The sequence below is a fragment of the Etheostoma spectabile genome, chromosome 15, assembly GCF_008692095.1.
Source record: "Etheostoma spectabile isolate EspeVRDwgs_2016 chromosome 15, UIUC_Espe_1.0, whole genome shotgun sequence".
Classification (NCBI taxonomy): domain Eukaryota; kingdom Metazoa; phylum Chordata; class Actinopteri; order Perciformes; family Percidae; genus Etheostoma; species Etheostoma spectabile.
Genome location: NC_045747.1, coordinates 26,113,311 through 26,124,027, shown reverse-complemented (window position 1 = coordinate 26,124,027; position 10,717 = coordinate 26,113,311). Strand labels below are relative to the sequence as shown.

Sequence of the window (10,717 nt, the reverse complement as noted above, 5' to 3'; positions counted from 1 at the left end):
TATATTAGCTTTAGCCTGGCTGGTAGCAGCATTCTGCTTGTTTTTTTAGGCTAACTATAATAACTTTAGCCTGGCTGGTAGCAGCTTTCTGCTTGTTTCTGTAGGCTAACTAAATTAGCTTTAGCCTGGCTGGTAGCAGCTTTCTGATTGTTTTTTTTTAAGCTAACTATAATAACTTTATGGCTGGTAGCAGCATTTGCTGTTTTTTTTTTAGGCTAACTATAATAGCTTTAGCCTGGCTGGTAGCAGCATTTTGCTTGTTTTTTTAGCATAATATAATAACTTAGCCTGGCTGGTAGCAGCTTTCTGCTTGATTTGTAGGCTAACTAAATTAGCTTTAGCCTGGCTGGTAGCAGCTTCTTCGGGGGAAAATGGCCGGGAGACGTTTATTTAGATGCTTATTAGATATGTTGCATCAATGAGATTTAGTTTGTTTTGCAGAGAACATAAAACACTACTATTGTAGCTTGGCTGTTTTCATTTTTTTTATTTCAGTTAGCTTAATAGCTGGTTTGATTTGCATTGAGAGATGATCTTATGGAAAGTTCCCCATGCCTATCTCTATGTAGGTGAAGGGTATGTGATGATGTGGGGGGGCTTTTTTCAATTCCAAAGGCCAAGGGAACTTCTAGGATTCATAGTATCCTGATCCATGAATAAATGGCCTTTAAAATAAAGATCTGCCTACCTCTATGGAATTTAACATATGGGGGTGTATATTTATGCCCCCTGTATTTTAAAGAACATTTATTTATTTACAAAACATATTCTTTACAAAGAAAATGGTGTTCCTTTAAAAGGTTGGATTTTCCAAAACATTTTTGAATAAAGGTATTAAGATCAATTTCCAAAAGATGTTTTTTTATTCTTTAGCATGAGTGTGTAAACTTTCTCCATATCTTATGTAGATATACTCCCCTAAAAAAATCATGCAGTAGTCGAGAATGATTTATTATTTCCAAATGGAGATATTATGTCATCTTTTTAAAAAATACTTTTTCATATAGCAATATATATCGCAGGAGAAAAAAATTGTAATGTCAGTTTTTCCAATATCATGCAGGCCTTATTATATATATATAGTGTGTGTGTGTGTTTGTGGTGTGTGGTGTGTGGGTGTGTGTGTGTGTTGTGTGTGTGGGTGTGTGTGTGTGTGTGTGTGTGTGGGTGTGTGTGTGTGTGTGTGTTGGTGTGTGTGTGTGTGTGTGTGTGTGTGTGTGTGGTGTGTGTGTGTGTGGTGTGTGTGGTGTGTGTGTGTGTGTGTATATCTTATATTTAAGAAGCTGGAGTTAGAGACTTTGTTCCATTCTATGATGAAAAAAGAATGATATATTTGCAGCCCTGAATGGAAGCTATTGTCCAATAGGGAAGTGTAGCTGGTCTGATCGCCCTGTCCCCTACAGGTTTGTGGTGGGCTCCAACAGGGCCATTTCAGCTGCGGGACGGCAGTCTGGCCTGGGAGGTCAAAGACTTCTGGTGGGCCGCAGCAGCGCGCGCCGACGTCACCGTGGAGGACAGGTGTTCCCCGGGGCGGTGCCAGAAGCAGGACGACGGCGAACACAGCAACAGAGTGAAGGCAACGCCAAGAAGAAGAGCAAGAGGAAGACGGAGAGCAAGAAGCCGGACCTGAGAGGGAACAGTGCCAGCCACTGAAACACGAGCTGTGAAGGAGAAACATTCCCAGGCTCTTTTACCTCTGACCTGGGGGGGGGGGGGGTATTCTGACCACTGAATTGTGGCGAGGGGCAGCAGGAACAGTGAAGACGCAGAGCTTCGAGTCAGTGATATGAGTGAGATAATGAGTCCTGCTTAGGTGGGGACTGTTTAAAGATTTCAATACGTTACCAATACCCTGACTTCGTTACCGGTTCCTAAACAATACCGGTTTCTAAACAAGTTCAGTAATTTCCAGCTCCTAACACGTGAGCCCCGTCTATGTATAACTTGGTTTTTCCTGCTTGCCTCTACGTAACGTTAGACGGGCAATCAAAGACATTATTAGATCTGGTAGAAGCCTGCTATTGCTCATTGACGCTGTGAGATTACTCCGGAAGTATTGAATTGGGTATTGAAGACAAAGCATTTGTTTTCTTTTTCTTTTCTTTAGATACTTTAGAGGCTATTCAGTCAGTGCTTAAAAAGTATTGAATCCTGTACCAGCCCAGTCCTGCTGGCCCGTTACCATGAAATGCTCAGCTGCTAGCATAACTCAGAGGCTTGTTGTTTTTTTCCACCTCTCCTCACTGGACGTAGGGCCGCTCAATGATGGGGAAAATACAAATCATTATCGCCATTATTTTGGTCAAATAAATCACAATATTATGCGATAACTTCCTTGCCTTTTGGAAAGATGATTATTAAACTTTAAACGGTCCAACAGTTATAGAAAGTTCACAATTGAAGGTGTTGTCACTTTAATGACTTTTAATTGTTAATACTTTTCCTGTTGAAACTATTTTTTCATTAAGAAACAGGACAAAATAATAGTTTACTTGAAAAAACATGTTTTTGTTTTGCTTAGCGTCAGGAGACAATACGTAATCACCAATTAAAATTCAAGTACACTACAATTTTGAAGTCATCTTTTGTCACAGGGTCATTTTGTCACTCTCGTTGTGAAGTAAAATCTGGGCTGTCTAATCTCTGTAGTTCTGTTTTTGTTATGATTATCACCAAAGAAATGGGCTGGTACAGGAGTCATTCATCCAACCTTAAGTCCTGGTGTGTTCGGTACTTGTTCACATCCAGCCGCACTTCAAGATTTGATACTCAAGTAGCAACCACATTTTCCATTTGATTTTCACTGCATATGAAACAAATCTTTTTTTACAATCATGAGATGTCTATCATTGCTGAGGGTGTACGGTCTCCAGTGTGAGGAGTTTGCACTTCTGCTGTCCTGCTAGTTTTAAATTATAATTGTTTTGTTTTTCAATCTGGACCTTTTTCTCATTTCTTTGTGTCTGATGGAAACAGTCTTTGAAATTGGTCCAGTATTAAGCAGACCGTGGCAAAACAAGCTGCCGTTTAACGTTAATGGGCAAAAGTTCATCTTCATTCCGAAAGTTCAGAATTTTAAGCATTTTAAAATAACTTCGACTTGTGTCATTTCCTCAGTTTCTTAACTGGACTGGCAAATCGACAGAGCAACCCTACCCACGTTATGTAACAAGTGTGTTGTGTTCTGGTTTCGGAGATAAAGACACGTTGGGAACAATTGATACAAACCGGATGTAATAACGCGTCAAATATTGAAAAAAGTGTGTGTGTGTGGGGGGGAAACCCATTAAGCATTGGAAAAAGTGTAAAAGGGCAAAAAGATTAGGATTTTCAACATTTTTGTCCCTTTTTGGACCCTCTTTTTTTTTTTTTTTTTACGAGTTTGTTTTGTCCCAGACGTCCCTAGATAGTTGGAGCTCTCAACCCCCCCCCCCCATGTGGGAACAGTTACATTCAGAAAACTGGTCATCATTTATTGATTTCTGTACAAAAGTCCTCAAAGAAATTCAAAGTTGTGAGTTACTTACAAGTCCAAGCACATATACAACACAGCCATTTGGTGTACAGTTAAAACAATCCAACTATAACGAGAGTCAAAAATGCATGTACCGTACGCAGATGATACCAAGCTTTGTTTTTTTAGGCTAACTATAATAACTTTAGCCTGGCTGGTAGCAGCTTTCTGCTTGATTTTGTAGGCTAACTAAATTAGCTTTAGCCTGGCTGGTAGCAGCTTTCTTCGGGGGAAAATGGCCGGGAGACGTTTATTTAGATGCTTATTTAGATTATGTTGCATCAATGAGATTTAGTTTGTATTTGCAGAGAACATAAAACACTTACTATTGTAGCTTGGCATGTTTTTCATTTTTTTATTTCAGTTAGCTTAATAGCTGGTTTGATTTGCATTGAGAGATGATCTTATGGAAAGTTCCCCATGCCTATCTCTATGTATGGTGAAGGGTATGTGATGATGTGGGGGGGCTTTTTTCAATTCCAAAGGCCAAGGGAACTTTATCAGGATTCATAGTATCCTGATCCATGAAATAACTGGCCTTTAAAAATAAAGATCTGCCTACCTCTATGGGAATTTAACATATGGGGGTGTATATTTATGCCCCCTGTATTTTAAAGAACATTTATTTATTTACAAAACATTATTCATTTACAAAGAAAATTGGTGTCCTTTAAAAGGTTGGATTTTCCAAAACATTTTTGAATAAAGGTATTAAGATCAATTTCCAAAAGATGTTTTTTTTTATTCCTCTTTAGCATGAGTGTGTAAACTTTCTCCATATCTTCTATGTAGATATACTCCCCTAAAAATCACTGCAGTAGTCGAGAATGATTTATTATTTCCAAATGGAGCTATTTATGTCATCTTTTTAAAAAAATACTTTTTCATATAGCAATATATATCGCAGGAGAAAAAAATGTGATGTCAGTTTTCCAAATCATGCAGGCCTTATTTTATTTATAATATTAGTGTGTGTGTGTGTGTGTGGGTGTGTGTGTGTTGTGTGGTGTGTGGTGTGTGTGTGTGTGTGTGTTGTGTGGTGTGTGTGGGGTGTGTGTGTGTGGTGTGTGTGTGTGGTGTGTGTGTGTGTGTTTGTGGGTGTTGTGTGTGTGTGTGGTGTGTGTGGGGTGTGGTGTGTGTGTGTGTGCTGTGAGTGGTGTAATCTATATTTAAGAAGCTGGAGTTAGAGACTTTGTTCCATTCTATGATGATGAAAAAAGAATTGATATATTTTGCAGCCCTGAATGGAAGCTATTGTCCAATAGGGAAGTGTAGCTGGTCTGATGCGCCCTGTCCCCCTACAGGTTTGTGGTGGGCTCCAACAGGGCCATCTTCATGCTGCGGGACGGCAGTCTGGCCTGGGAGGTCAAAGACTTCCTGGTGGGCCAGCAGCGCTGCGCCGACGTCACCGTGGAGGGACAGGTGTTCCCCGGGGCGGCTGCCAAGAAGCAGGACGACGGCGAACACAAGCAACAGAGTGAAGGCAACGCCAAGAAGAAGAGCAAGAGGAAGACGGAGAGCAAGAAGCCGGACCTTGAGGGGAACAGTGCCAGCCATCTGAAACACGAGCTGTGACGGAGAAACATTCCCAGGGCTCTTTACCTCTGACCTGGGGGGGGGGGGTGTATTCTGACCACTGAATTGTGGCGAGGGGCAGCAGGAACATGTGAAGACGCAGAGCTTCGGAGTCAGTGATATGAGTGAGATAATGAGTCCTGCTTAGGGTTGGGGACTGTTTAAAGATTTTCAATACGTTACCAATACCCTGACTTCGTTACCGGTTCCTAAACAATACCGGTTTCTAAACAAGTTCATGTAATTTCCAGCTCCTAACACGTGAGCCCCGTCTCTATGTATAACTTGGTTTTTCCTGCTTGCCTCTACGTAACGTTAGACGGCCAATCACAGACATTATTAGATCTTGGTAGAAGCATGCCTATTGGCTCATTGACGCTGATGAGATTTACTCCGGAAGTATTGAATTTGGGTATTGAATGACAAAGCATTTGTTTTCTTTTTCTTTTCTTTAGATACTTTAGAGGCTATTCAGTCAGTGCTTAAAAAGTATTGAATCCTGTACCCAGCCCCAGTCCTGCTGGGCCCGTTACCATGAACTGCTCAGCTGCTAGCATAACTCAGAGGCTTGTTGTCTTTTTTCCACCTCTCCCTCACTGGACGTAGGGCCGCTCAATGATGGGGAAAATACAAATCATTATCGCCATTATTTTTGGTCAATATTGAAATCACAATTATTTCATGCGATAACTTCCTTGCCTTTTGGAAAGATGATTATTAAACTTTAAAACGGTCCAACAGTTAATAGAAAGTTCACAATTGAAGGTGTTTGTCACTTTAATGACTTTTAATTGTTTAATACTTTTCCTGTTGAAACTATTTTTTTTCCATTAAGAACACAGGACAAAATAATAGTTTACTTGAAAAAACAGTGTTTTTGTTTTTTTTGCAAGCGTCAGGAGACAAAATCGTAATCACCAATTAAAATTCAAGTACACTACAATTTTGAAGTCATCTTTTTGTCACAGGGTCATTTTGTCACTCTCGTTGTGAAGTAAAATCTGGGCTGTCTAATCTCTGTAGTTCTGTTTTTGTTATGATTATCACCAAATGAAATGTGCCTGGTACAGGAGTCATTCATCCAACCTTATAGTCCTGGTGTGTTCAGGTACTTGTTCACATCCAGCAGCACTTCAAGATTTGATACTCAAGTAGCACCCACATTTTCCATTTGATTTTTCACTGCATATGAAAACAAATCTTTTTTTATACAATCATGAGATGTCTATCATTGCTGAGGGTGTACGGTACTCCAGTGTGAGGAGTTTGCACTTCTGCTGTCCTGCTAGTTTTAAATTATAATTGTTTTTGTTTTTCAATCTGGACCTTTTTCTCATTTCTTTGTGTCTGATGGAAACAGTCTTTGAAATTGGTCCAGTATTAAGCAAGACCGTGGCAAAACAAGCTGCCGTTTAACGTTAATGGGCAAATGTTCATCTTCAATTTCCCGAAAGTTCAGAATCTTTAAGCATTTTAAAATAACTTCGACTTTGTGTCATTTCCTCAGTTTCTTCAACTGGACTGGCAAATCGACAGAGCAACCCTACCCACGTTATGTAACAAGTGTGTTGTGTTCTGGTTTCGGAATGATAAAGACAGTTGGAGAACAATTTGATACAAACCGGATGTAATAAACGCGTCAAATATTGAAAAAAGTGTGTGTGTGTGGGGGGGAAACCCATTAAGCATTGGAAAAAGTGTAAAAGGGCAAAAAGAATTAGGATTTTCAACATTTTTGTCCCCTTTTTGGACCCTCTTTTTTTTTTTTTTTTTACGAGTTTGTTTTTGTCCCAGAACGTCCCTAGATAGTTGGAGCTCTCAACCCCCCCCCCCCATGTGGGGAAACAGTTACATTCAGACAAACTGGTCATCATCATTTATTGATTTCTGTACAAAAGTCCTCAAAGAAATTCAAAGTTGTTGAGCTTACTTTACAAGTCCAAGCCACATATACAACACAGCCATTTGGTGTACAGTTAAAACAATCCAACTATACCGAGAGTCATAAATGCATGTACTGTACGCAGATGATACAAATCTTTTAAAATGGAGCAATAATAGTCTAACATACAGTATACATACCAGACAGTAATACAATACAACTCAAAAGATGGCCCTTGTAGATTTGGATCAACTGTGTCTGTACAATAAATAAGTATAAAATATATCTCTTAGGAATCTGTGGATTTTTTTTTTTTTAAAAACACAAACATACAAAACACTAAATTACTGCTACAACCTCCGAAAAAAGACCAGCTATTTCGGCGAAGGGAGGGGAATCCTTTTTCGCGCCAGATTGAAAAAAAGATTTCCTTAGTTTATTTTTGAAATGGGGGAAATTGCACATTTATAAAGTCCCTGATTTAACATTCAATGGCCAATTTACTTTTAACTTTATAGTCTTATGGGCTTCTTGCTGGTTCACGCCAAAAACACAGGCGGATGGATATCACAAACATTGATATTCAATTTCTTTTTCTTTTTTTTTATTAAACGAGGGAGGAAAACATCACAATATCAAGTGAGCGAGTGCTCGGAACAGAGCGGTTTACAACCACTGGTCTGGATGCAAAACAAGGAATGTTTCTCTTTTTGTTTCTTCTTTTTCTTCTTCTCTATTCTCTTTTGAAACGGTTTAGTCAAACAAAGCAGGCATATAACCAAGAAACCACTTGACGTCTACATGTGTCACATACCACAGAGCATGGGAAGGACGCTCGGTGATGCAGCACGCACATTATACATGCGTTTGATTAGCTCGCTCACACTGTCTTAGTATTTGCACCCTCTGCTCATATACAGGAATTGGTTTTATAGCATAACTTGCCTAGCAACCATTGCGATTGGCCGACGATCCATTGGAAAATTGGCCGGAAGTTATTCAAATATCAACCAGGCGGGAAAAAGAAACTCTTGTAAAGTAAAAGTGAATAAACCCAGTCTCCTACCAACCTCAATCATACACAACTCTTTGCAATAGTATTTGTTTCTTGTCAGTGTTCCGCGCCAATGCAGAAAATAATGTGAACAAAAATGAATTTAGAGAAGACCAACAGTTCAAACAAACTCTTGTGGATTTGCCCATTTGGTACAGTTTGTTTAGTATGGTGTGGCAACTATCAAATGAACTTTGGTCCAGGCCAAACTAGACTGTTTGGCAAGGTGAGACTCAGTGAACCAGGACTCTCTCTGTGTTCATTTAGCATTTCTTGTAGGTGTTTTGCGGCTCCCTGACCCCACTGGGATCCTGGGCCTGGTATTGTATGCCCGTTCAGTGACCCAATCATGATCTTGATCACAATCTTCCCCTTCTAATAACAAAATCTTTTGTACCTAATCCCAATGTAGTTGACAAGCATGTATATTGAAGAACTATCCAACTGAATAGAGCGCTATTCAGTCACAGAATTTCAAATAATTGAAACTTAATCTGGGTGACACCATGTTTTCTGCTGTACAAAGTACTTGTGTATATTTGTCTTTGGTAGGAGGTAAGTTACAGTCATTCAAAACTGTTTGCGACCCTCTGAGTAGATTTGTAACAGACTTTGCTATTGGTTAGATTATCTTCCCAAGACCGGGGAACCAAGCAAGAGGGCCTCAGTGTCTGAGCCCTGGCTGTTCAAAAACTTTAAACCAATATATGTTGCTTAAACTGGATACAGCCTTCCATATTCCTCATTTAAAAGTTTAGTGAAATGTATCTAAAACTCCTTACCAAAACCACAACCACTTCAACCAGTGATTTGCCAGATGTGTTGAGCGGTGTGAGACTCTTTTTCATGCAGTTTTGCTTGAGTGACAAGTTCAAGACTGGGAATGTCTCTGAGGAGAAACTAACCCAAAAGTGTGTGCCCGTTATCTCCATTTGCACAATCATCGCATCTCGCCGTTCTCAGTAATTGCAAAGTCTTAACCCTGCCTTGAAGCATTTGACCTTGAGAAGGGTTCGAACGACACGTAGTATAAGCTTAACCTTAACATGATCAAACAGCTCTTTCTAACCGAGTCATCCAACAGTGACACCAATGGGTATCCATGTTTCTGCTGTAGATGTCAGAGTGCTAAGGGTAAACCAATAGTGAAGTCCGTTACAGGACAGACCATGTACAATAAATTGAAAGTTGAACCGTCTTCAGCCCCGGTTTCTCTGCCAAAGTTTTACTCAGCGTACTTTTGAGAGTACACAGTTGATGTTTTTGGCTCGGCCAGAGAACTAACAAGCCTGTCGAATAATCAACATGTTAACGTTCACATGAAACAAAGTTACTATCCATGTTAGCTGGTGCACAAAACACATGTTTTCATGTATGGTTAGCTGACCAAATCCGACGGTAACTTCAGCTGAAACACTAACATTATGTAAACATACCAAAGACGTTAGTGACACAATGACAGTGACTGTTTCAGTCAGAAACACAACCAATATTAATCATGTCTATTAATGTCTGTGGAGGCAGCCATGTATCTGCAAACACCCTTGGCTGTTCTGAGTCCTTGTTTCCTCCAAAATGGCCGCCAAAGGATGTGTTGTCACCTTAAGGCCGTATTTACACTAGACCAGGGGCTCCGGCAAAAACCACGGCAGAGCGACGTGGTTTTCGAGTGTCGCCACGACGTGTAGTTACATTTTTTGAGAGGTGCTCGTCAGGCTATGGCGTGGGGTCCGACGTAGGTTCGTGTCTCCACGTACCTACATAAGTAGCAACGGCGTACAATGTACGCAGAAGTATAAATCACACGTAAAGCCGAGCAGAAAAAAAAAAATTCTAATTTTTGAGAAACGCAACCTTACGTCACGCTGCGGCAGCCAATCACTTAACCAGCAGTCAGACTTTGTCAGTCTTTGTCGAAAACAGTAATGGTAAATATATAGTCTACTTAAAAAGAAAAAGGGATGTCACAGATGTTGTCATTAAAGGGACAGTTCAACCCAAAATCAAAAATACGCATTTATCCTCATACTTGTAGTGTTATATGGTCTAACCCCAACCGGCTCGTCAGACACCGCCTGCCAAGAGCCTGGGTCTGACCGAGGTTTCTGCCTAAAAGGAAGTTTTTCCTCGCCACTGTCGCACTGTTGCTTGCTCTGGAGGAGACTACTAGAACTGTTGGGTCCTTGTAAATTCTGGAGTGTGGTAGTGTCTTGAGATAACTCTTGTTATGAATTGATGCTATAAATAAAATTGAATTGAATTGAATTGGTCTAGACCAGGGGTCTTCAATGTTTTTTAAGCCATGGACCTGTTATCTGAGAGAGAGAGATGGAGCAGGGACCCCCTACTACATATGTTGTATAAAACTGAGTTTCATATTAAACTGGGCCTAAAGCCTTTATAGTGTACAGAATACTAAGCTATTAATTACCTGTTGCCACGATTTATAAATCTATATTAATATCTAATTAATATCTAATATTAATGTTAATCATACATGTGGCACAGTGAATCCTTATTTTTTGAACTGTATCTGTGGATCTTAGTGACTACCTTACCTCAGTAAGTCTATCATTAAAGGGTTTTTTTCCCACAATTTGTCTGATTTACAGTTTATTTGCTTATAATATGTTGGATTCATGTTAAGACCTTTCATTTTTTTTTTTACTTTAAAAAAACAAACAATACTTTG

At 39.8% G+C, this 10,717-nt stretch overlaps 1 protein-coding gene and 1 long non-coding RNA gene across 2 annotated transcripts in view; one reads left to right on the top strand and one right to left on the bottom strand.

The window, feature by feature from the left end:
- The window catches only part of mesd (mesoderm development LRP chaperone), an 11,882-nt gene extending 5,575 nt beyond the window's left edge, over window positions 1-6,307 (top strand). Inside the window, exon 3 of the mRNA XM_032536583.1 lies at window positions 4,819-6,307. Coding sequence (XP_032392474.1) covers window positions 4,819-5,089 — 271 coding nt within the window. The 3' untranslated portion in view covers window positions 5,090-6,307. The remainder of the gene's footprint in view (window positions 1-4,818) is intronic.
- Window positions 6,308-6,950: 643 nt separating this feature from the next.
- LOC116702406 (uncharacterized) lies at window positions 6,951-10,711 on the bottom strand. Its single transcript, XR_004335150.1, has 2 exons — window positions 9,441-10,711; window positions 6,951-9,407 (listed from the first exon to the last, which is right to left on the bottom strand). It is a non-coding gene; the product is annotated as an uncharacterized LOC116702406 (long non-coding RNA).
- Between the last annotated feature and the right edge of the window lie 6 nt (window positions 10,712-10,717).